The 22,883-nt window shown below is 51.1% G+C and overlaps 1 protein-coding gene across 7 annotated transcripts in view; it reads right to left on the bottom strand.

Annotated features, from left to right (window-relative positions):
• Nucleotides 1–3,638: 3,638 nt before the first annotated feature.
• The window catches only part of ABLIM3 (actin binding LIM protein family, member 3), a 105,914-nt gene continuing 86,669 nt past the window's right edge, over nt 3,639–22,883 (bottom strand). For 2 of the 7 annotated variants that reach the window (XM_005870451.2, XM_005870452.2), the window contains 12 exons: nt 20,916–21,045; nt 20,109–20,207; nt 18,424–18,471; nt 16,374–16,508; nt 14,828–14,892; nt 13,135–13,282; nt 12,040–12,069; nt 11,395–11,453; nt 9,656–9,716; nt 8,861–8,868; nt 8,243–8,323; nt 3,639–5,763 (listed from right to left, as the gene is read on the bottom strand). In XM_005870451.2, the coding sequence (XP_005870513.1) occupies nt 5,650–5,763; nt 8,243–8,323; nt 8,861–8,868; nt 9,656–9,716; nt 11,395–11,453; nt 12,040–12,069; nt 13,135–13,282; nt 14,828–14,892; nt 16,374–16,508; nt 18,424–18,471; nt 20,109–20,207; nt 20,916–21,045 (978 nt within the window). In that variant the 3' untranslated portion in view covers nt 3,639–5,649. Of the gene's footprint in view, nt 5,764–8,242; nt 8,324–8,860; nt 8,869–9,655; nt 9,717–11,394; nt 11,454–12,039; nt 12,070–13,134; nt 13,283–14,827; nt 14,893–16,373; nt 16,509–18,423; nt 18,472–20,108; nt 20,208–20,915; nt 21,046–21,539; nt 21,570–22,883 lie in introns of all 7 variants that reach the window. The other 5 variants (XM_005870448.2, XM_005870449.2, XM_005870450.2 and 2 more) reach the window with 5 other exon arrangements.

The raw sequence follows: 22,883 nt of genomic DNA, 5'->3' as shown, positions 1-22,883 counted from the left end.
CTCCAGGGAAAACCTTAGCAAGGGACAGGGACTTCCTGTTGGCATGATGCCCCGGACCAACCAACCGGTGGTACATGATGGTCTTGGCTCCCTGAGGTGGGCGGGGTTAACCCAGGCCCTGTTCGATTGTCAGAGTAGCTTGTTTTCTTCTCTCTGTGGCACCTTTTGCTAGTTTTCCCTTTGGCTCCCCAAAGACCAGTCGTCATGAAGAATTGAGGGAATCCATGTCCTGTCCTCCCAAAGGGTGGAATTCAGACTACTGGTGAGGATGTGAGATCTACTCAGATGTTACACAGGCCAACGTGTTTAAAGATTTGATGAAGTTGTCTAAATTTGTATTTAAAACATATAACCAGCCCTTACAAACCTATAATTTCAATATCAGCTTAAAATAGAAACGTCGGGTATGAATTAATTGAAATAAAAATATTACATAAGCAGCACCGACTAAATAAATAACCTTATGAACATTGTGAAGGTGATGTTTGAGTGACTGCAGTTTGGGAAACATTAGGATAGTTTCCCCCTGAGAAGGAAACGCTTTCTGTCATGGGCATAGTTGTCACTTGACTTTGGTGACCTGATTCATCTGCACACCTGGCCCTCATTTGCCGAGAGGACGAGTCCTGGGGCTGACTGCAGGCCTGGGCTCCCCTGCCTGTGTCCCTCCCTGTGCCGACTGGACCAGCTCAGTGAAGAAGCCAGTGGGCCCTTGGGTGGTAACGAGCGGCTGGCCGTCATCCTCAGGGCTTCCGGGTTTCATTTATTTAAAAGAGTCTCACTCCAGGGCTTCCGAAGGGCTTGGCAGCAGCTCCGAGCTGTGTATATAAAAGCAGGTGTTTATCACTGTGTAGTCAAGGTTTTTAGCAGCTCAAAGTCTGATGAGGAATGAAGCATGTAAAAGTTAGTTCCCCAGGGGCATTAACAGAGCTGGCATCATTCTGCCATGTTAATTGCTATGAACTCTAGCAGTGCTTTGTTTTCTTTAAATTTTAAGCCCGTCTGCTCCACGTTTGGCTCTGCTTAGTGGCTAGTGCTGCTGCTGACACGTTCCACAGCCGGTCCCCACGTTTCTGTGCCCGGGGCCCAGTGAGGACGAGCGGCGCTGGAGGCAGTGTCGCTGCGTAGTCCTGATCTGCTCACTCAGTGGGCCTGTTTCCGTGGCTGCCAAAAGTAGACCTTATGCTCTAACCTCCTGTGACTTCTGTGCTCTTCCCTCCCCCCCGCTTGTGTTCTGATTTATTAATGTAAGATTGCCCCCCAGTGTCCAAAAAGGTTATATGCATGGGGAACGGGCTCCTTTCTAGGACTTCATTAAGCCTAGACACAAAATGGTGTTGCGCTTGTCCCTAAAAGGATGGTGGTTGAGAGTAGTGCTTCTCAAACTGCACTATGTGTGTGAATCATTAAATTATTAATGATTATTATCTCATTAAAACACAGAGGCAGATTGACTAGGGACACGAGATACAGCATTTCTTACAAACTCCCAGGTGACCCCAATGCTGCTGGTTGGGGAGCGCACTTCAGTAGCAAGGCTTAGGCTGCAGTGTTCTCAACCTTCCTAATGCCGCGACCCTTTAATACAGTTCCTCATGTTGTGGTGACCCCCAATTTCATTGTTACAAATTGAACATAATTAAAGCATAGTGATTAATCACAAAAACAATATGTAATTATATATGTGTTTTCCGATGGTCTTAGGCCACCCCTGTGAAAGGGTCGTTCGACCCCCTAAGGGGTTGCGACCCACAGGTTGAGAACCGCTGGCTTAGAGTGATTCTCCCTGTATCCGATATATTAGCAACCACCATGCAAGCCAATCTCCACAAAGTTTGAATGAATAAGAGGTGTCCTTCGACCCTATGCACGTTCTGGCCCTGCTTGCCTTCCCACTTCTTCTAATCTCACTCCCCTCTTCATCTACTTCACTTGCTCTGATCTGTCCTCAGTGGCACTTTTAGTTTCTTAAATATATCAGGCTCTTACCCACCCCAGTGCCTTTGCATATGCTCTTCTTTAAGCCTAGAGTGCTCCCACCCCCACTTTTCCCTTTTTATCCTTCAGTGAATATATGAACTGAGTTCCTTTCTGCTTCTCTCTCCAGCACCCTATTTGTTGTTTCTGTAGCAGTTATCTTCATGCACCATCTCTTTTTTGTTTATTTTCTTACAGTCTGTTTTCTCCTCTAGACCAGAGCTACACGAGAGCGCACACCTGCCTTCCACATTGCTGGACCCTCAGTGCTCCTGCCTGGCAGCATATGCTCAATGAGTAAATGTTGGTTGGGTGCACGTGTAGGCAGGGAGCAGAGGAACATTCCTGACTATCCTTTTGCACATCTGAGCCACCTGTCCAGAGGGCCTGTGGTGGGGATGATACTTAGAAGAATCACAGAATGAGAGGTCAGGAAAGGAGCCTCTTTTGAGTCACATTTCATCTTCAGAGTTGTCAAAATATGAAAAATGTGTGTATCTTAGGATAGATGAAATACAGCAAGTCTAGCATCTCTGAAACAGAGTTTTGTCAAAGTAGTTTGTGAATTATTGGATTAAACAAAGTTACTATGGTACTTTGCAGACTTTTGCCGATGAGCATTGTGAGTGTCCAAGCAGGGGCGGCAGTGGCTGTGGCTGAGACACTGTGATTCACTTATCCCGAGGCTGCTCCTTGTCTGCCCTGCTTCTCTCCTTTGCCATCAGGACGCCTGCCTCCCACTACAGAGGCTGAAAATGCCAAATGCTCAGTTTCTGAGGCTTCTTTGCAGCAAGGTCATGGGTCTGTTCCCTAGTTCTGGCCAGTGGGACCTGCGGAGCAGTCTCCCGAGGATTTCCGGGAAGGTCTTTGTGATTAAAAGAGACACACGAAGGGAAGCTTCTTTCCTGCCTTTTGATGTGGTTGTGTGAGGACATGATGGCTGGAGTCACAGCAGCCCTTCGTAAACATGAGGGGGTCACACCTGAGGACACAGCCAGTGTGCTGATGGTGAAGAGATGCAACAACACCCGGGCTCCTGATGGAATCACTGAGCTGCTTAATTAACTAGTCGTGCACCTTGGACTTCCGTTTGTGCAAGACAATGTGTGTTCTCATTGTGCAAGCTGTTTCTAAGAAGGCACTCTTCTCTTGGAGCTGAACACATCCTGACTGATAAGAGTGGATAGATAAGCCGGTCTCTCCAGGCGGGCAGCTTGGAATTGGTCCCTGGCTCTACCAGGGTAGTTATGTATCCTCTTCAAAACTGTTTCCTCATCTGTGAGACAGAGATAAGAACAATGGCCACCTCTTGGGGTGTGACAGAGGCTTAAATGAGGTGGTAGATGTAAATTCCTCAGCACAGACCTTGGCTCATTGTTGGGACTTAATACTGAGGAACTGTTACTATTATAACTGTTTGATCACAGAATCTTATTTGTCCTTGGAACACCCTCTTCCATCTTGCAGGACCCGTGTGCTGCAGGACCCAACCTGGGTGATGCTGACCTCATCAAATTTTCCTATTTTACAGAAGGAGAAACTAAGGCCACGGGAGAGCTGCTCTCTAAGAGACTCTTATTTTGAAAAAAGTGTGTGTGGTTCAGTCTCTTCCCATGTCACTCATTTCCACTCCCACTACGAACGACAGCAGGACACAGGTCTGGGTTGAAATCATGTGCCTTTATGGGAAACAAAAATATCCAACAACAATAACAAAAGCCCTTCAAATCTTGCCAAGTTCTCAACCAGTGACAATGAGGCAGTTTCAATGATTGCGTCTGGCTGGGGACATTTCTAAGGGGTCAGGACAGTTGAAAGACATTGGCCATAAAGAGAAGTAACCGAGAGGGTTGATGTTTTAAATGAGAGCATAATAGGCCTCCCTTCCGGTCCCTCATCCTTTCACCCTTTCAAGTTACCATCTCCTCCCAGTTTACAAAGATGCTTCCTGAACTTTGCTCTAATGCAATCTCCTCTAGAACGCTCTCCTTCGTCTGCACCCACCGCCATCTGCCTTTTCAGTAATGTCACAAACACTTTCTCATGCCATCTCCCATCACTTTCCGCCTTACATCCATCACAGTTGAGTCCATGCCTTGTTAGTAGGCACGTCCCCCAGACCAGGCTCATGCTGATCGTCCCAGCGTCCCACCTCCCTCCCCCGTTCAGTGCTCAGTATACAGTGAGTGCTCAGCATCAGCAGGTGCTCAGTGAGGGTGTGTTGAATTGAAGTCAGTCCTACAGTTGCCATGTCACATCACCGGCCTCTTGAGAGTCATAATGGTCATTTCCATGCATTCGTCCTTCCACCCAAGACCTCAAAATTGCCCGACTTGGCATCTCCAGGAAGGAACGGGCCCCACCAAACATCACCAACTCAGGGTAGAAGGCCTGAGAAGAAGGCTCAGCATTCACTCTGCTCCAGAAGACAAGGAGGCAGGAAAAGCAGCCACTGGGGAAATCCAGGAGGCTCGTGAGTGGGATGGGCCAGTGCTTCATTCTGGAATCTCATGAGCAGCCATTCTTCAGAAAGTTTCCCCTATGATACCTGGCCCACTTTGTAGTGGGATTCAGGTCCTGGTTGGGTTGCCCTACCAGCCCTGAACCAGCAGGCCTAGACCAGGAATCTTTCTTGGGAACATGGCCTTTGTTACCTTGAGAGGGGTGATGGAGGTTGTCTGTCTAGTTGGTCGGTTAGAGCTATGGTGGGAACCTTAGCCCTGGGTGTGTTGAGTTGTCAGGCACATAGATTGTAGTAAGGCTGAAGAATACAGGCTGCAATAATGGGCCTCTCCTCCAAAGGGGGAAGGGGTCAGGCGGTGCTGGGAGCAGTGACAGGGTGGAGGGAGAGGCCCCAAGAGGTCCTGCAGCTCCAGTTCTAACAGGTGCCCTTCTCTGTCTCCCACTCCTGCTCCCAGCTCCCACTCCCTCTCTCTGGTTCTCATGGTAGGGGCCAGGCAGAGGGGCCAGTTGGAAGTGGTAGAAGAAAAAGAAGCACCTTTTCCTTTCCTACCATGAGTCATAGATTGGAACCAGGGAGAGGTTAGGATCAAGGACAGAAGGTGGAGGATTGAAGAGCTGAGGAGAGGCCAAGGCCCTGGCCACCTCTGTTTACTGCTGTGAGGAGTAGTCGTGAGGCCCACACTTCTAACTGCATCACCCCCAGAGAGCACCGAACTCCTAATTGTGGGTGATGAGAAAATTCTGCAAGGGCTCTCAAAGGTGCTCAGTGACTTTGGGAGGTGGCTGTGGATCCACCCAGGGGAAGGCCCCTCTGGGACCAATAAGATGTGAAACAGCATGGTCAGCGTCCACACTCAAGACTGGAGAAAAGAGCTAAGAAGCAGAGAGAAGAGACCTCAGGTACCTCCTTTAGGAAGGAGGGTTGGACCTTGGGGGACTCAAGTTAGGACAGATGTTTCAGTATAAAAAGGACCCCTAGTAAAAGGATGGGCGTCCCCTCAAATTCCTTCCCAAACCCCATTACATTTAGAAAAGAGAAAGTAAGGAGCATAAAAATATTTTGATGACGTGGGCTTGCCTGACAGCACAGAAAAGCAAGTCTCCTGGCAGGCAGCGTGCCCCATTACACAAGAGGATTATACTGAGCTCCAGTATAGAGATTTTACATATATCTTTATATAAGTGCATATATATTTATAGAGCCTCTGTCTAGAACAGCCGGGCTTGCTTCTTCAGTTCGTTCCTCTTCCAGAGGGCCAGCCGGTCAAACTCCGAGATGGTCATGCCGAAGACTTGGTAGAACTCTTCCTGGGACAGGTGGCGCTAAAAGGAAGTGGGAGGGGACAGAGAGGAAACAGGTTGAGGATGTGAAGTGTAGGCTGGGGGCTGGTAGAGGCAGGAGCGGTCACTGTATGTTTCCTCTGGGTGCACTGTGCCCGGCATGATGTCTGACCCACGGAAGGTATGTGATGAATATGTGTTGAATGGATAAATGTGTGAAGGAAGGTTTCCTCGGAGGGACCTCGGGGGCTGGTCTGATTGAAGAGGCTGCCCCCGCTCAGGATTCAGGTGGGACTTATGCTTCACCTAAGAGTCTCTGGATGCATCCAGGTTGACCTCACCCTTCTACATCCCTGATACACGCATTCATTCTGTGTTTAGGAGTGTGTATGGAGTGTAATGCTACTCCTCTGTCCTTTGGGGGGAAAAGGGGGCATAGCCAAGGTATTAGGGTGTATTTTCTCTTATTAATATTTTTACAAATGATCTAGATGGCTGATCCTCAGGCTAGTCAGTGAAAAACACTACTGTTCATATTCATCCACGCACTGAAATGTCCTTTCATCTCTTTCTTATATGAAAACATTGCTTTGCATTCCATGGCAGGACCTCCACCCACCCCTGCTACCTACCTTCTGCCTGCTCTCCCTCTCAAACAGTCTTGAAACTTGACACATTGTCAAAAGCTTTTAAGATTTAGAAATATATGGCACTTAAATGTGGCAAAATATCAATAATTGGTGCATTTAAGTGAAGGGTAGATAGATGTTCATTTTGCTATTCTTGCAACTTTTTGGAGTTCTGAAATTTTTCAAAATAAAATTTAAAATTGTGTGTAAAGAGAGAAATATATGGCATATATCCTGCCTGAAAAATTACTGGAATCACTGAGATGACCTGTTGGTAGCAATTATAGTGGTTAATTGACTTAGTTCAGTCCACTTCCTGAACTGGTACAGGGGGCTAGGGCCCAGTGGTCTCAGCTCAGGCAACATGTTAGATGTGCCCGTGCATCTCAAGACTGATGCCGGAGTTCCTTCCCCAGACTGCAGTTTGACTGGCGGACCCTCTATTGGTATTTTTAAAAAGCTCCCTGGGTAGTTCTGATGCTTAGGGAAGGCTGTGCTTCCCTGGTCTGAGCTTCTGAGTGTCCTGGAGGGTGTAGGAGAGCAATTGGTTTTCAGGATGAACATTTCCATCCCTTAATGCTGGTCACGGAACTGCCCTGGGAGCTGTCCCCTTCAGTACTGGAAGACACTCACTGCCAGACAGTGAAAGGAGGCCGTTGGCTGAATCACCTGTTTCTTCGCTGCTACCCCAACATGCTAGGGCTGGAAGGACTCACTCGCATTCCCCTCTGACTGCCCCAACCTTCTCTCTACTCTGGGTGAATTCCTCGTTGTCAGGTCAAGGTGGTTGATATGCTTCTCCTCCCAGTCTAGACCATGTGGTAGACGACACACGGTCTTGGCAGGCAGAGGAAATGGATCTATATGCTAGACACAGGGCTGGGGGGGACTGGAGGAAGAGGTGAGTGACACATTCTGGGGAGGCTTGGGGAGATTTGGGGCGCAGGCATCACTAGAATGCAGCCTTGAGGAGTGAGAAGGCTAGTGGGAAGGGAGGGGCAGTCCAGGGAGAGGCAGGAAGAGGCCCTGGGGTGGAAAGGACAGAGGGTGCTCCTGCATCAGAAGTGACCAGGAACTGGAACTCCAAGCCAAATGTACTGAATGGCTTGAAAGCCCAACGCCATGCTCAGGTCACATCCGTGCCTGTATCTATGCTGTTTCTATTGCATGATGTTCTCCTCCCTCTCTCTGCCCATCCAAACCTGCCCACTTTCAAAGGCCAGCCAAATCCTTTCTCTTGCTGGAAGCCTGGTCCTCCAGCCGAGCCTTAGTGGTCTCTGAGTAAGAGCAGTCCCACACTGGCAAAGTGCTTGCTTTGCAGGACACTGCCCGACTCAGCGCCAAAGGCTTTGTGTATTGTTTCATTGTGTCACTTGGCAACTGGAGGGAAGCATGGCAATCACCCTACCTCACAGAGGAGAGAACTACGGTTTAGAGTCGTGGTCACCTGGCCAAGCTGCCCACCGAGGGATGGCAGGATCGGGGTTGGAACCTAGGGAGTCTGACTTGATGCCTCCTTATGCTTTTACTTCTGCAGTGCTGCCTCCCTGTCCCCCCTGTTACAACACTGGTTTTCTCTACAATCCTGCACAAAACCAGGGCTGACTTTCTTCTTATCTACCAGACTCTGAGAGCAGGGGCCAAATCTAGCTTCTTCTTTCATCTGCAGCATCATCATCTGCAGGTGGGACACACTGTGCCTGTGTCACACAGAGGCCGAGTGAATTGAGGAGGCAGCACAGAACATCAGGGAACAGAGCCTCTACTTTTTCAACAGGCTGTGTGACCTTGAAGCCATTCATTTCCCTGGGCCCCTCCTGAGCTGGGTGAGACCAGGCAACTGCTAGAATCCCTTTGAACCCAAAGGCTCCTGCTCAGTTTTCTACACTTACCTCTAAACGTGTCCGGTCCACGTCCTTGGGCAGTCGGTTTCTTCCTCTTGTGGTCACCAGCAGCAGTTCGTAAGGGTAGATCTAAGGAGAAAGGATGCGGGTAGGAGTTTGCAGATTGGATGAGGGCGGTGGGCTTGTCCCTTCAGCCACATTTTTTATCTGGGCTTCCTCCTCTACCCAGAAAGAGCCAAAGGTTCAAGTCTGGAGGGAGGCCTGGGTCTGCCTTCCCTGGGGTTGCCTGGCAGCTTCAAGCCACCCTTTCCCAAAATGCAAGGGTCCAGCGTCCCCTGATCTTCTAGGGATAAGCTTGGTGGCATTTGACATTAATGTGGGCACAAGGCCTCCTGAATGTAAATGGCTCTATCTGGTGATTTGGAAGCTTCCAGACGGTCTCTGAGGCCTACGGGGAATGGTCTGATTTCAGGAGGCAAGAGTCGTAGGGAAGGATTTAGGGAAAGTGGGCCAAGGAACGGGAAATGCTGGTCTCAAGAGGACCCTTGGGGTTGTTTATCGATGCCCCCATTTTCTGCATAGATAGCACTGTCATCCTTCTGCTGGTCCCCAGTGTAGCAGGTCCTAGTGTCTCAGGGACCTCCCGGGTCTGTGCATCTCCTTTACCTTGTACTCTGTAGAGAGAAAAGACACACAGAATGGAAACACATTGGTCTTTGCTGTGCAGACTATACTGGCCTCTGTCTTAGAGACCCTGTCCTTGCTGAATTCATCTCACATCAAGGCCAGAAGGAGTACCATGGCTGGCTGGAGATAGGGGTTGGGCTGATCCAGAGATAGGGTTTTAGGGGAAAAAAATGACTTTTGAGAGATTTAGAAGAGAAATAAGATGAGTCTGAAGCACAGGGAAAGACCCTCCCTCCATCGCCTGGGGGGCCCTCCTGCCGGAGGAGCCTGCTTGAGGAGCTGGTGAGGCTGCGGGAGAGCCTCTGGCCGAAGCACAGGGAAAGACCCTCCCTCCATCGCCTGGGGGACCCTCCAAGTTTCTGTAGGAGCTGCCCTCTTGCTGGAGGAGCCTGCTTGATGCTGGTGAGGCTGCGGGAGAGCTTCTGGCAGACTGCCCACAGCTCATGGAAGTTTTGCTGGGAACAGTGTGCATTTGGCTCCGAGTGTTTCCCTGCACGCAGTGCTGGCAGCAACTCTGGCTCAGTCGTGCCGGGACAGCAGCGCTCTGGGATGGCTCCGGGAACCCAGATGGGACAGATGGCCTGGAGGTCACCCAAGGCCAGGGATTTGAGAGGATGAGGGGTGAAGAGTGGGAAAGGGAGGGACTGGGAAGTGAAAGGGAGTGGGAACTTGGGGTTTGGACAGAGCCCAGCGTGAGGCCCGAGCCTGTAGCAGTCATTCACTAAGGGTCATGTCACAGCTATGAGAAGTGCATCCGAAGTCCCTGTGACTCACCTCGCATGCCCCAGTTGACGGCATTCATGCTGTCGTAGTGGAAGAGGTCCGCACTGGGTGTCTGCAGGGGAGACAGAGCCAGGGCCGGCCTGAGGCGAGCTCACCTTGCCTCCCTGAAGCACTCACCTATCTCCAGAAAATGGACCAGGGCGTGTGGGACATGGGGCCCTCGCAGAAGCCTCAGTCTCCAGTTGGGGTCCTTTAACTCACTGCCATATCTCTAGTGCCCAGGCCCAGCACATAATAAGCACTCAGGAAACACTCATTTATTGGTGAATTATATCTCATGCTTTTCTTTCATGAGATCTAGCCTGGCAACCCTATTTAAAAATGCTGTTGCCCTCTCCCCAAATCTGTGATCTCCCTTCTCCTGCTCAACATTTCCCCTCCCCTCCATAGCACTTACTACCTTCTACATTCCTATAATTTGACTTGTTTACTATTTACTACTTGCTTTCTGTTCGTCCCTACAAGAATGGAAGCTCAGAGGGCAGGGGTTTTTGTCTTGCTTGGTCCCTGATATATTCCAGGCACCCGGAGTGGTGCCTGATGCATATAAAATACTTTAAATAAATAACTGTTGTGCGAGCAAATGTCCAGGTTTTGAGCATGCAGAGGACAGGGCCTGTGTGTCCTTTAGCAGGACAGCTGGATTAACACCAGCCTCCATGCTCCAGTGGAGCTCAGATCCCTTTCTATGCTCGACCCTAAAGTAGCCTAACGGGTGTACAGCCTCCACTTCTGTCCTGTAGTCTCTAGTCCATACAGCAGGGAGTCAGGTCACACAGCACGGTTACTGGAAACCCTCCGAAGCCCTTACCAGCGTGCAGGGCCCTACTGACACACTGTCGGGCTTCATCTCCCGGGTCGGGCTTCATGCTCACTCCATGCCAGCCCTGTGTCCACCCCGCCCTGGGCCTTGGACACTGTGCGTTCCCTCTATCTGTATGGGTCTTGCTGGTCTTCAAGCAGCAAGAACCTTTGTGCCCTCAGGCCTGGCTTACATCCATCCCTCTCTGACCGCCTTCTCTCCTTACCCCCATGCTTTGAGTTCCATCTTAGCACTTAGGACCACCTGACTGCAGATCCCACCTTTACTTGCTGGTTGTCTGTCTAGAACTCAAGCTCCCCAGGAACAGCCACTTTATTCACCGCGGTACCTCCAGCACCTAGAACAGTGCCTGGCACTTAGTAGGTGCTCAGTTAATAAACATCTATCTCAGTGTCCCTGCTTTTCCCGTCACCTGTCCAGGCACACAGCCTCTCCTCTTGCTGACAAGACGTATTTTTTATTCTCTGTAGGTCCTTAAACCAACTCACCGTTTCTGGGAAGGTTTTATGTTGCAGGCCATCAAAGAGCTCAGAGGGCTCCAAGGCAAGTGTGGGCTGTGGGCTTGAGTCCTGGCTCTGCACTTACTGGGTGTGAGAGCCTGAGCAGGTCACCCCCTCCCCTCCGTGCCTCCATAGTAACTACCTCGCAGGGTAAAGGCGTTAGTGTTTGTAAAGTGCTTAGCACAGTGCCAGGCATTCGCCAGCCTCTCCCGGGGGCTCCTTTTCACATAGGGCTCACAGAGAGGAGAGCAAGCATTGCCTTTGGGTTCCTTCAGTTGACCCACCTCTCACCCCAAGGCCTTTGTCCAGGTTCCACCCCTAAGTGATCACCATAAGCACCACAGCAATGAGCTAATGCTGGAATCACCAACATCGCAGAGGCAATGTCCCCGCATAGCCTTTCTTACCCTGTGCAGCCCATTTCTTCTGTAGGCAGGCAGGGAGGCAGACTTGGAGATGAGGGGATCTGAAAAGAAGGAGCAAAACAATTGCTAGGGTCCCCTCTCTCTCTGAGTTCATCTGGCTGCAAATGGCCAATATTACTCCCCAATCCCGGGGGCGAAGGGGTCATGGCCGAGGCCACCAGCTCCTCCCACTGCTCTCCAGGCTTGCAGCTGACTAATCTTAGGGGTGCCTCAGCCTGACAGAATTCTAGGTCCACCCAAAGCAACCACTAACACAGTCTTCTGGCCTTGTCCTGCACACATCTACCTTCTTATGATGGACTCCTGTCCTGGCCACATGGTGGCTCTGGACAAAGCCCTGGAATTGGAGGTGAGCTCGAAACCCAGACAGGTAAGCTCTCACATGGGTGGAAGAGGTGCATACTCTTCCTTTCCTTCTGGGAGCTACTGGGCACATCAACCTTTGTTCTAAAACCAAAAATCGAGGCCCACCAGCTGACAAACACAATGGGGTAGACTATTGGAGGGAAGGACTGTGCTGGGACATCCATGTTATATGTTCATCACACAGCTATGGGGGACCTGCAGCTGACTCAGCTCTGGCCCTCACAGAACACCATGGGCTGAAGTAGGGCGGGCAGAACATACCACTGTCAGCCAGGTAGTGGGACCGAGGGGCTGCAAGAGAGAAAAGCCACAGATCAGCGTTCATGGGGACAGACAGATATGGTGGACAAACAGACAGGAGCTGGAGGGGAGAAGGGGCCTCTTTCACTACCTCCTTTCCCACTGGCCAGTTTCCAATTGTTGTACTTGTACCGCATCCTCCCTCCCCCTCCCAGCTCCTAGACCAGCACCTGGGGCATAGCAGGTGCTGTGATTTATTTGCTGCACAGATGCCATTGAATGTGTTGAATTTTGAGCAGCATGGGTGGTGTACTGCACAGAGCCCAGAAGCAGAGGTTAAAATTCGTGCCTCTCAGTGGTCAAACAGGGAACTATCCTGGTTCTGCCATTAGTAGATACTTAACTTCTTCAAGTTACTTAATCATGCTTCAATTTTCTCATCTCTTAAATGGGGAGGGAGTGTCTCCTTTACAGGGTGATTGTAAAGAACATATGACCTCATACAGAAAAGCACTAGCACAGTGCCTGACACATGCAAAACACTGAATGAACTGGCTTTATCATCATTACCACCATCTCCTTTAATCTCACCTAAAGTCAGGGTGATTATCCTTGATTAGGTTACTACCCATCCAGTATTGACTTGTATCCATCAAGTATTGATATGATGTCAAGAGGATTATTCTTGACAAGGTTATTACCCATCAAGTATTGCCTTGAGATAGGATTTCCTGGCAGGACTGACTCCCACAGGGGTAAGAAAGAGAGAAGGCAGACAGAGCATGTGTGTGTCCAGGAACAGGGATGGGATTACAGTGACTCTTAGGGCAAACTGCTTTGTATACCTCCAGTGATAGGAGGCTCACTACCACAAGAGGGGCCCCTTATATCTTTGAGCCATTCAGACAAGTAGAAGATGTTTTTGTTGACATTGAACCTGATTGGAAGCCACTGCTTCAGATGCCCTAAGAAGCAGAGTGACTGCTCACTGCAGCACATGGTCTCACTTAGTGCCCTGCAGAGCCCCTTGCCAAGTCTGTATTCTAGAACCAGGTGAGACCATAGCAGGGGGGAGGAGAAAGCCCCCACCAGGCAGGCCTCCAGAGCAGTGCTTACAGCCATTGAGGGACATGTCATAGCCAGCTGTGTGCAGGGCCTCCCGGCTGCTGGTGGAGCTCCTGGGCGGGGTCCAGGGATCTGCATAGGAGCTGGACCGGGCCTTCATCTCCTCTTTCAGAATCAGCCGGCCAATTCCGCTCTGGAGCTGGGGGTGGGGGAGAAGCAAGATGAAGGTTAGAAGGAAGCCAACAGTCCTGAGATGGAACAGGGTTGGGCGAGGCTGAGTGACTGGACTCTCTATAGTGAACCTCCGTCATTTTTGCTTTCCCAGTGTCCCTCCCTCTTTGCAGCACCCGTATTTTCTTCTGGGACTTCATCTCTCCTTCACAAGTGGTCCTGTGGTCGGAGTGAAATTCACATAATATAAACTTAACCATTTTAAAATGAACAATTTAGTGGCATTTAGTACAACCACAACCTCTATCTAGTTTCAGACATTTTTATCACCCCTTAAAAGGACCCTGTACCCATTAGGCAGTCACTTCCTATTTCCCTCTCCTCCCAGTCCAGTCCCTGGTAATCACCAATCTGTGTTCTGTCTTCATGGATTTACCTATTCTGGATATTTCATGTAAATGAGATCATGTAATATGTGGGCTTTTGTGTCTGGCTTCTTTCACTAAGCACAGTGTTTGTGAGGTTTATCCACATTGTGGCATGTATCAGTACGTCATTCCTTTTTTTTTTTTTAAATATATTTTATTGACTTTTTACAGAGAGGAAGGGAGAGAGACAGAGAGTTAGAAACATCGATGAGAGAGAAACATCGATCAGCTGCCTCCTGCACATCTCCCACTGGGGATGTGCCCGCAACCCAGGTACATGCCCCTGACCGGAATTGAACCCGGGACCCCTCAGTCCGCAGGCCGACGCTCTATCCACTGAGCCAAACCGGCTTTGGCCCTTTTTATGGCTGAATAATATTCCATTGTATGGATATACCACATTTAAAAAAATCCATTTGTGAGCTGATGGACATTTGGGTTGCTTCCACTTTTTGGCCATGTGAATAGTGCTGTGATGAGCATGTGTGTACATATTTTGAGTCCCAGTTTTCAGTTCTTCTGGGTATATATCTAGAGGTGAAATTGCTGGGTCACATGGTAGCTCTACATTTAACTTCTTGAGGAACCGCCAGTTTCTGCAGTAGTGGCACCACTTTCCATTCCCACCGGCAATGCTTGAGAGTCGCTGGCACTCACGTGCCACTGTGTAAGAAGAACCTGCTTGAGCAGGAGGCCAATGCAGAGGCAACGGCACAAGAGCAGAGGGAGACAGCTTCCCCAGGACAGTTTTTTGAGCAGCTGGATCTAGTTATACTTGAAGCTAATCCTACCATTTGACTTTTCAGTTATGCCATTCCTTTTTTCCCCCATCAACAAATGACTTTGCATTTGGTTTCTGTCACTCGCAAGGGCATCCTCAGTAACATACTGTCTAAGCCAAGGTTCTCAACCTTTTGGCCCTTTAAATACAGTTCGTCAGGTTGTGACCCAACCATAAAATTATTTTCGTTGCTACTTCATAACTGTAATGTTACTACTGTTACGAATCGTAATGTAAAAATCTGATATGCAGGATGGTCTTAGGCGACCCCTGTGAAAGGGTCGTTCGACTGCCAAAGGAGTCGCGACCCACAGGTTGAGAACCACTGGCTTAAGCATCTCATTCATCAGGGTGGCCGGCTCACCTTGTGCATGCTGCGGTCAAAATCGTCCTCCTCTCCTCCGGACGAGAACCTCCTGGCTCGGGGCACTGCCAAAAGACAGCGAGGATCAGCTCCTGTGTGTGCTGCCCACTCAGCCTGCTCTGGGGAGAGGGCGCAGGGGCAGTAGAGCCTAGACAGGTGGGCGTTTCCTTTAGGTGCTGCCACTTTCAAGCCAAGTGACCATGCCCAAGTGCACTTGGTGAGCTGCCGCTCCACCATGGCCTCCTGTACAGAGATGCCCAGTATCCCTTTCCATTCCTGGGCTCTGAGGTGGGCGTGAAGCTGACGGCCCAAACAGAGCTAGTAAGCTGTCCTGTTAAGACTTTGCTTGGTGGGAGAGAAGCCCTTTTTCTGCCCAGGGTAGGAGGTAAGCCTGGACCTGCCGGAGCTCCCGCTGCTATGAAGAGGGCAGAGTCAGCCTGAGAATGGAGCCACCCAACCCGGGGGACAGGATAAGTCCCGATGACGTTCATTCACCTCTAGATCCAGCCGTGCCATGAAACTTTCAGTCACATGATCCAGGAAATCCCTAATTTGGCCTAAGCCATTTGGAGTTGGGTTTTTTGTTTGTTTGTGATTGAAGCAGTTTCATCGAAGATCCCCCCGCTCCCCAACACCTGCTGGCTGTGCAGCCTCTGAACACCTCTCTCTTATGGACCCTGGTCACTGTTCACGTTGGGTCATAGTTGTGCTGGTGTCTTAGCTCCTTTCTAAATGGAGGCCTCTTTGAGGGCGAGGAAGGGGTCCTCTCAGCTCCTCAGAAGCTTTGCTTAGAATGGACATTCAGTTAGCAAAGGTGTGTATTGAATCCAAATGGCACTTGATGAAAATTCCTCCCCGTACTGAAAGGAAACACTTGGGATGCCAGATTGGTTGGGGTTGTGCCTTGAGGACCATTAAGACTCTTTGCCAGGTGCCTACAAAAGCCTTCCATCCATCCTCCAAACTATTATTCCCCCTGCGGCCAAAGTGGTCTCTCACAAACATAGATCTGATCACGTCACTCTTAATGGCTTCCTACTGTTTAGGATAAAGACGAAAACCCGCGAGGCTGGTGGGATCTGGCTCCTCATCACCTCCCCCACCCCACCCTGAACTCCGGTTAAGGTGATGGCCTTTCTTCCCGCCCCCCACCCATGGAACCACCCTCCCCTCTTGGGCTTTGCAGAGGTGCTTTTACAAAGCTTCCTCCTCACCCTTCCTGTAGCCACAGTCTCTGCATCTGAGACGCTTTGTCATCTCCTAGGCTGGACAGCATGCCCCTGTCATCAGCTCTCTTACCACCTGTGTCTCACCTCCGGGATGTCACCTCCTGCTCTAGTTAGGACCCGTGTCTTCTCCACAAGGCCAAGGACATGGTCTGGTTTGCTCCCCAGTGTTTCCCTAGGGCCCATGGCTGGTCCTCAATACATGTTTGTCGAATGAATAAGTGAATGATCATGTGAAGGAGCAGGTGACTATCCTGGCCCTTGTGTCCCTGGTGTAGGTGACAGGGCTCTGGCCTTGGCTGCCCTGCGGGGCACACTACCTTTGGGGGAGCCATGGTAGGTCCAGTACTCAGACTCTGAAGCGTAGTAGGGGTCTGGAGAGTAGGCTGGACTGTACTTGGAGGCCTGGCTGATGTCTTCACTTGTTTTGCTCTTGGTTGCTGTCGATAAATCGCCTGCGAAGGACCCAAAGAGAGAGCTGTAGGGAGGCAGAGTACTCTAGACCAGTGTCCTGTGCACTGTTTCCCATGTCTCAGCCAGGCTCCAGCCCAGGGGAGTAAGGCCACAATAGGGAGCATTGGCGCTGGAAAAGCACTGAGGCCAAGGCCTGCATTTGACAGGTGGGAATCTGAACACCAGAGAGGGGAAGGTGCTTGCTCAGGACCACACAGCTAGTTAGACCAGAACAGGATCGCACCTCGCTCAGGGCTCCTTCTACCACATTCCACCGACTCCCAGGTGTGCTCCTGAGTGAACACTAAGGCCGTGGCTCCTCCAGGTGAGATTGGGCACGTCCCAGGTGAGCCCTTGCCCTTCCTTACCTTCCTTACCTTCGAGCAGTTGGCCTTGTTGTGGATTCAAGCCACATTTAGGGTGGGAATTGGCAAGCAAGCCCTGCTGCATGTTGAGTCGGGTCAACCTGCTCACCCTGAGATGCCAAGTCCTTCTTGGGGAGATTATATGACCCGAAGGAAGGAGCACTGGACAGGGAGGGAGTCAGCAACGCTGGGTTCTTTGCCCAGCTCTGCCACTTAACTCAGTTGTAACACTGGGAAAATCCTTCCCCTCTCTGCCTCAGTTTCCTCATCTGTGAGCATCAGAATTAGTCTTTTGGCTCAGATGCCATCCAGCTTCCAGCTTCCACATGAATTCCACAGCATGGAGTGACCATCAAACCTATCGCAGCCACAAAACCTTCTGGGGCAGTGACTTTAGCATGTCTCAAAGACTGGCAAGAGGCTGACTAGGGCAGAGAGAGGGCTGGCTTTAGGACAGTTCCTCAGAAGAGAAGCTAATAGCATGTCTCAAAGACTGGCAAGAGGCTGACTAGGGCTGGCTTTAGGACAATTCCTCAGAAGAGAAGCTATAGGGACAAAGTCTACACTCCTGGCAGCCAGGGCAGCAGAGGGTCCTGGGATGGCTCTCAGCCAGCTCTAGGCTGTGCCCCCTCCCCCAGCAGCACTTGCTCCCAAAGCTTCCCAGTTCTCTTTGATGTGGTTCAGTCAGTCCCCAGCCACTCTCCTTCAGCCCTTTCATCCGCCCTCTTATCCACTCAGCCCACCTCCACCCCAGACGCCCTGCTTTGGTGCTGCCTCCCAGAGCCATCTGCAAATCCTGCAGTCCTGAGGGCTTTGGGGTCTGGGGGCCTTTTCCAGATGTAAAGTCAAACTAACTTTGTCAGGGTTGGTGACTTTCTGTGGCCACTTGGGGCACATGGTATGGCCTCTGCAGCCACACACAGACGTGCACATGCTCACAGATCTCCCTAGACCCCAGCCTGGCCTCTTCCAAAATCGAGGATGTTTGTCTAAAAGGTTGTAAGTACCCAGAGCCACTATTTATACTTGTACCACCCCTTCCACCAGCTCAGTGAGTTCAGATCCCGGCTGAGGGCTGCTTCTGCTGGCTCCATGCTCCACCAACTCTGTTACCCACCTAGACCCGTGGGCACGCGAGGGTGACAGGGTGGCAGCCGCGCCTCGGCTAAGAGGTGTGCTTACTGCACTGAGGCTCAGTAAGTGCTCCTGCAGGAACTGCCAGGCCTCAGTGATGAATGACTGAGCGTCAGTGCCCTGGGAGCGCCCCTCCCAGCGGTACGCTGACAAGGGTTACTCTAACCATGGAATTTAGGACACCAGACAGTAGGGAAGGGGGATTGGGGAGATGGTGGCAAAGGATTTAGGGGATATGAAGCCTTCCTTGCTCTTTTAAAATGTCAGCACACTCTTGTCCAATGTCCCCTGGAGTCAGTAAGGACCGAGGTGCAGCCTTGCAGGTGCCCCTCCTGGTGACCGGTGCAGCGCCTTCTGCACATGTGTTCACTGCCCCACATCCCTTGCCTGGCCATGCCCGCTCTGCCTCAGACCGTACCATGCCGTTTGTAGATCGGGGGTTTCCGGTAGATGTTACTTTCTCCAGCTGCCAGACAGACCCAGAAGGGATGAGAGAGAGAGAGAGAGAGAGGAGAAAAGGAGAAAGCAGTTGGTCAGTTGATCTCAAAAGAGAGAGCTGGTCCATAAGTTTTCCCAAGGGTCCACCATCTTTTCCCAGGTGGACTTCTTCCAAAGCTGAAATTCCAACCTTGTACCACCAGGTTCCAGGAAAGGTGAGGGGAGAGGAATGGATGGATTCAAATGGTGCAGAGGAAGGACTTGGGGCTTGAATGGTGGGCATGCAGGCAACAGGTGGGCACGTGCTCAGCAGGCCCCATGCAGGCCGGGCCCCACTGCCTCCACCCAGCAGCCACGCCTCATTCCATGAGAAAGTGCCCTGAATGCTGCAGCCAGGGTTCAGCGTCATCTCCTCCCACTTCCTCAAAACAGACAGGCTGGGACCTTGCTGGGGCAGGTGAGAAAGGTGTAGATGAAACAGCAGGACGAGCTCCCGGGAAAAGTGACTCTTTTTTTTGGTTGATTTTTCTTTGTTAAATGGCATTTAAATATATAAAATAAATATCAAAAATATAAGTCTGTGTTTTACTATGGTTGCAAATATCAAAAAATTTCTATATGTGACACGGCACCAGAGTTAAGTTAGGGTTTTTCAAAATGCTGACACGCCATGCTCGAAAGGTTCGCCATCACTGGTCTAGGCTGTAACTCAGGGCGGTGAGTGGGGAGTGAGAACCTGCGCTCGGAGGTGGGGGAATAGTCTAGGCTGTAACTCAGGGCAAGATCTTGTCCAGTTCACACCTACAAGCTCACCTATCACTATCCCCCAGGCTCGCCACCTCTAGCCACACTGGCCTGTTTCAGGGCCTTTCTACTTGCTCTGCCAGGATGTTTTCCCCTGGGATCTTCGTAAGGATGATTCCTTCTCATCTTTTGGCTTCAAGGTTGTCACCACCTCCAAGAAGCCCTTCCTGACCACCTCATCTAGCCCAGCCCCACGCACCCCAGTCACTCTGTTTTATTATGTTTGCAGCACCTACTGTCACCCGAAATGCTCCAAGAAGCCCTTCCTGACCACCTCATCTAGCCCAGTCCCCCGCACCCCAGTCACTCTGTCTGTTGTATTATGTTTGCAGCACCTACTGTCACCCGAAATTATCCTTTTACTTATTTGTTTACTCATTTATGATTTCTCTCCCCACATTAGAACATAAACACCTTGAAGGCAGGATCTGGGCTGGTTTAAGTTGCAACCTCAGGGTCCAGAATAGTGCCTGGCTGTACAGAAGGAATAACAGAGGCTCAGAGAAGCTAAGCAACTGGCCTGAGGTCACCAGCTTATATATAAGCAGCAGGATCAAGATTTAATCCTGAGTTTTGATGCAACAGCCCCTGACTTTCAGCCTGATTACTGCTGTGTCCCATCACTCCCCCACTGCATTCGAGGCGCTTCCCTGGGCTACTTCCTGGCGGTCCTGACCAAGGTTGATCCTGTCAACAGAGTGAAAGACTGTGGGTGTATCAGGGCTGGAGGGTGGGTTAGTTCCAGTGATGATTAGGGAGGGTCCCCAGGAACTGGCTTCTCCTCGGTGCCGGTGCAGGGTGCCCGGCAACCCCATGTAGCATGCATCCGTCCATGCCAGGAGTTCTGGGCTGGCAGCCTACCTGGGATGTGAAAGTGCTTGGGAGCCTGGTAAGAGGTTGGAGTGGAGGACCTCACATCTAACTGGCTATGGTATGGAGAGCTCCGGCCACTCTCGGGCCCTGGAGCACGCAGGCAGTGGTCCCCAGAGAGAACAGAGGCAGAGAAAACAGGCATTAACGCGGTGGCAGTCAAGGCAGCAGTGAAGTGTGGGGAGCAGGGACAGTGGGGAGGCGGCTGTGCGCTCATGCACTGTGTCTGCAGAAACACACCTGACCCTGTTTTCTTGCTTCACCCCAAAGTCAGGTTTTGTGGGTTGGAAGAATCCACTCCACCAAGTTTCAGGAAGGCATTTTTACCCCGCCCTCCCACCTCCTCCCCACTCCCTGAATTGCTTTGCTGGCTTCACCCTTAATCTCAGGGCTGGCTGTCCACGACCTGACTGGCCTGGGTGGGGCTGGGCTGTGGGTGAAGGCCAGGCCACAGCCCCATTTCTGGTCCTTTGGTTCTATCCTCTGGACCAGGCAGGCCTAAGGCTGAGGAGTGAAGTGTCTTCGTCCAGCTAGGGCCTTTGGGCTGCCTGCCACTCTCCTCTCCTTGCAGCTCACCACCCATTCCCCACAGCTGCTCTTCCTCTCCCCTGCCAAGGGCATCTGTAGGGCCTCAGTGAGGCCCAGCTGGTCACCTGGGTGGCCACAGGCCTCCAGAGGCCAGGCTGTAAAACGGAGATCTCAGGAAAGCCCTGTTCTGTCTCCACAGCTGGGAACATCAACCCACTGTGTTGTCCCCCTGGCTCTTCCTGTCCCTTCGGGGGCGTCCCCCTTCCTTACCAGAGCGGTAGTAGTGGTGAGGTGAGCGGGAGAAGGTAGGGGACATGCCCTGCCGACTGTACGTGGGGGAATCGATGTATCCCGGGCTGGAGGCCCGTCTCTGCCGGAGGTCCAGGTTCTCGTAGATGTCCTGGGGGAGGAAGTGGGACTGTGAGCAAGGCCAGCAACTTGGCGGGCCTATGGCCCAAGGGTCTGGTAGGCAGGTGGGGGAGTGACAGAGAATCTGGGATTCTAGGGCCTCAAGCATGGTGCTGCCCTTCTGAATAGAGACTCCTCCTAGGTTACATGCACAGCCCAAGGCAAGGTGCAGAGAATTTCCAGGGCCTTCACCCATCACTCACAGGCCCTTGAATGGAACCTGAGGGTCAGGTCCCTGGAATCCTGGCCAAGGATCACAGAAGCATTGGGGAGGTCTTCTCTGGGTAGAAAGGGTACATCAGGTTTGCCCCCAATCATTTCTACCCTTTACGCCACCACCCCTTCCTCCAGGTCATGCTCCTATCTCCCTATCACTGCCCTGGTTGGGTCAAGGGCTTGGGGCCCTTGGGGTGAAATCAGGGGCCTATTTGGTCAGCATCAAGGGACACAATTACATAAAAGGTCTCCCCAAACCAGATTAATTACCTGGGAGTAGGGAGATAACGTTCCCAGCGACTTAGAAGCGAAGAGTTTGAAGGCAGTCATGGAAGGAGAGAGAAGAGGGTGAGAGAGAGGGACAGAGAGCAGTTAAATGGTTCAGCAAAGAGAGGGCCTCTGCTGCCCTCAGCCTTCCTGTCCAGATGACCCTCACTTCGAGTTCCAGGATAGCAGTGCTGACAGGTGGTAGAAAACCTTGAGATTATGCCCTCCTTTTGCAAATGGAAAAGCCGAGGCCCAGAGAGAGAACGGGAAGGCTCAGGACCTCTCAGGGAGGAGGTGGCAGGGTCTTCACCTGGACCCAGGCTTCTCCACTGCAAGCTCAGAGTAATTTCATGACTGTTCCGTGTCCCTTTACCAGTTCACAACCCCTCTGTGGTTTCCGAGGACAATGCCTGGGTAGGGGATCCAAAGGCAAGGCCAAGCAAGGGCCTGGCTGGTGCCATCAACACGGGAGTTGGCCAGTGGGTGGTGTGGAAACTGGAGGTGGAACGTCCCCTCCACGGAGTGCTGCTCAGCCCTAGAATATCAGGGCCAGGTTGGGATGTCTGTCCAACGTTAACACAGCTTCTTAAGTTTCCAAAACAAGTCAGAAAGGCAAATTCTTAGGTGAAATCTCCCAATGTTTAAATGTTGAAAACTAATTTACATATTTAAAAGGTATTTTGTGAGTTAAACAAAACAAATTTCAGGGGTGGGTGTGGCTTATGGGTCCTAGTGCCATCTCTGCCCTTAGGAAAATCAGCTTCTACCAAACACTTGGTCCCCTTTTCCTGGTCCATTTCAGGGGCCAGACACAGAGAGTCTCAGCACCAGGCTCTCAAACCAAAACAGAAGCCAATCCCTCTAGAGAGGAAGGGGACAATGGTGGAACAGGGACAAGAACCTGAGTCTGTGCCCCCCAGGCCAGGGATCCTTCTGCTCCAAATGATCTCAGCTCAGGAGTCTGGGATGGAGTCAGAAATCTCCTGGGATATCGATGGCCAGGACCTCCCGGGTAGTGGCCACCCTGCCTTCCCCAGAGAACACTTTCTCTTGTCCAGGAACCATTTATTTCAAAAGCCATCTGATGCTGAGTGTTTATACTAAGAGTTCCTCTCTTGCTTTGAGTTCAGGGATTTACGGCCAAGTGCAAAAACCGGAGAACCTACTAAGGATTATAAACCCAAATGACCATTAATCGTGGCAGGGGATAAGAGCCATGGGCTGTGTATAAAAATTCTCCACTGTAGAAAAAACAGTATTTCAAGTGATAAGTAGTTACAGGTTCTCAGCTTCAATGTTGGGGGACCCAGGAGAACTGCTCCCCATCTCTAAATAATGGAAATACTG

Source organism: Myotis brandtii, unplaced genomic scaffold (genome assembly GCF_000412655.1).
Source record: "Myotis brandtii unplaced genomic scaffold, ASM41265v1 scaffold32, whole genome shotgun sequence".
NCBI classification, from domain to species: Eukaryota; Metazoa; Chordata; class Mammalia; order Chiroptera; family Vespertilionidae; genus Myotis; species Myotis brandtii.
This window is presented reverse-complemented; position numbering and strand designations above follow the sequence as displayed.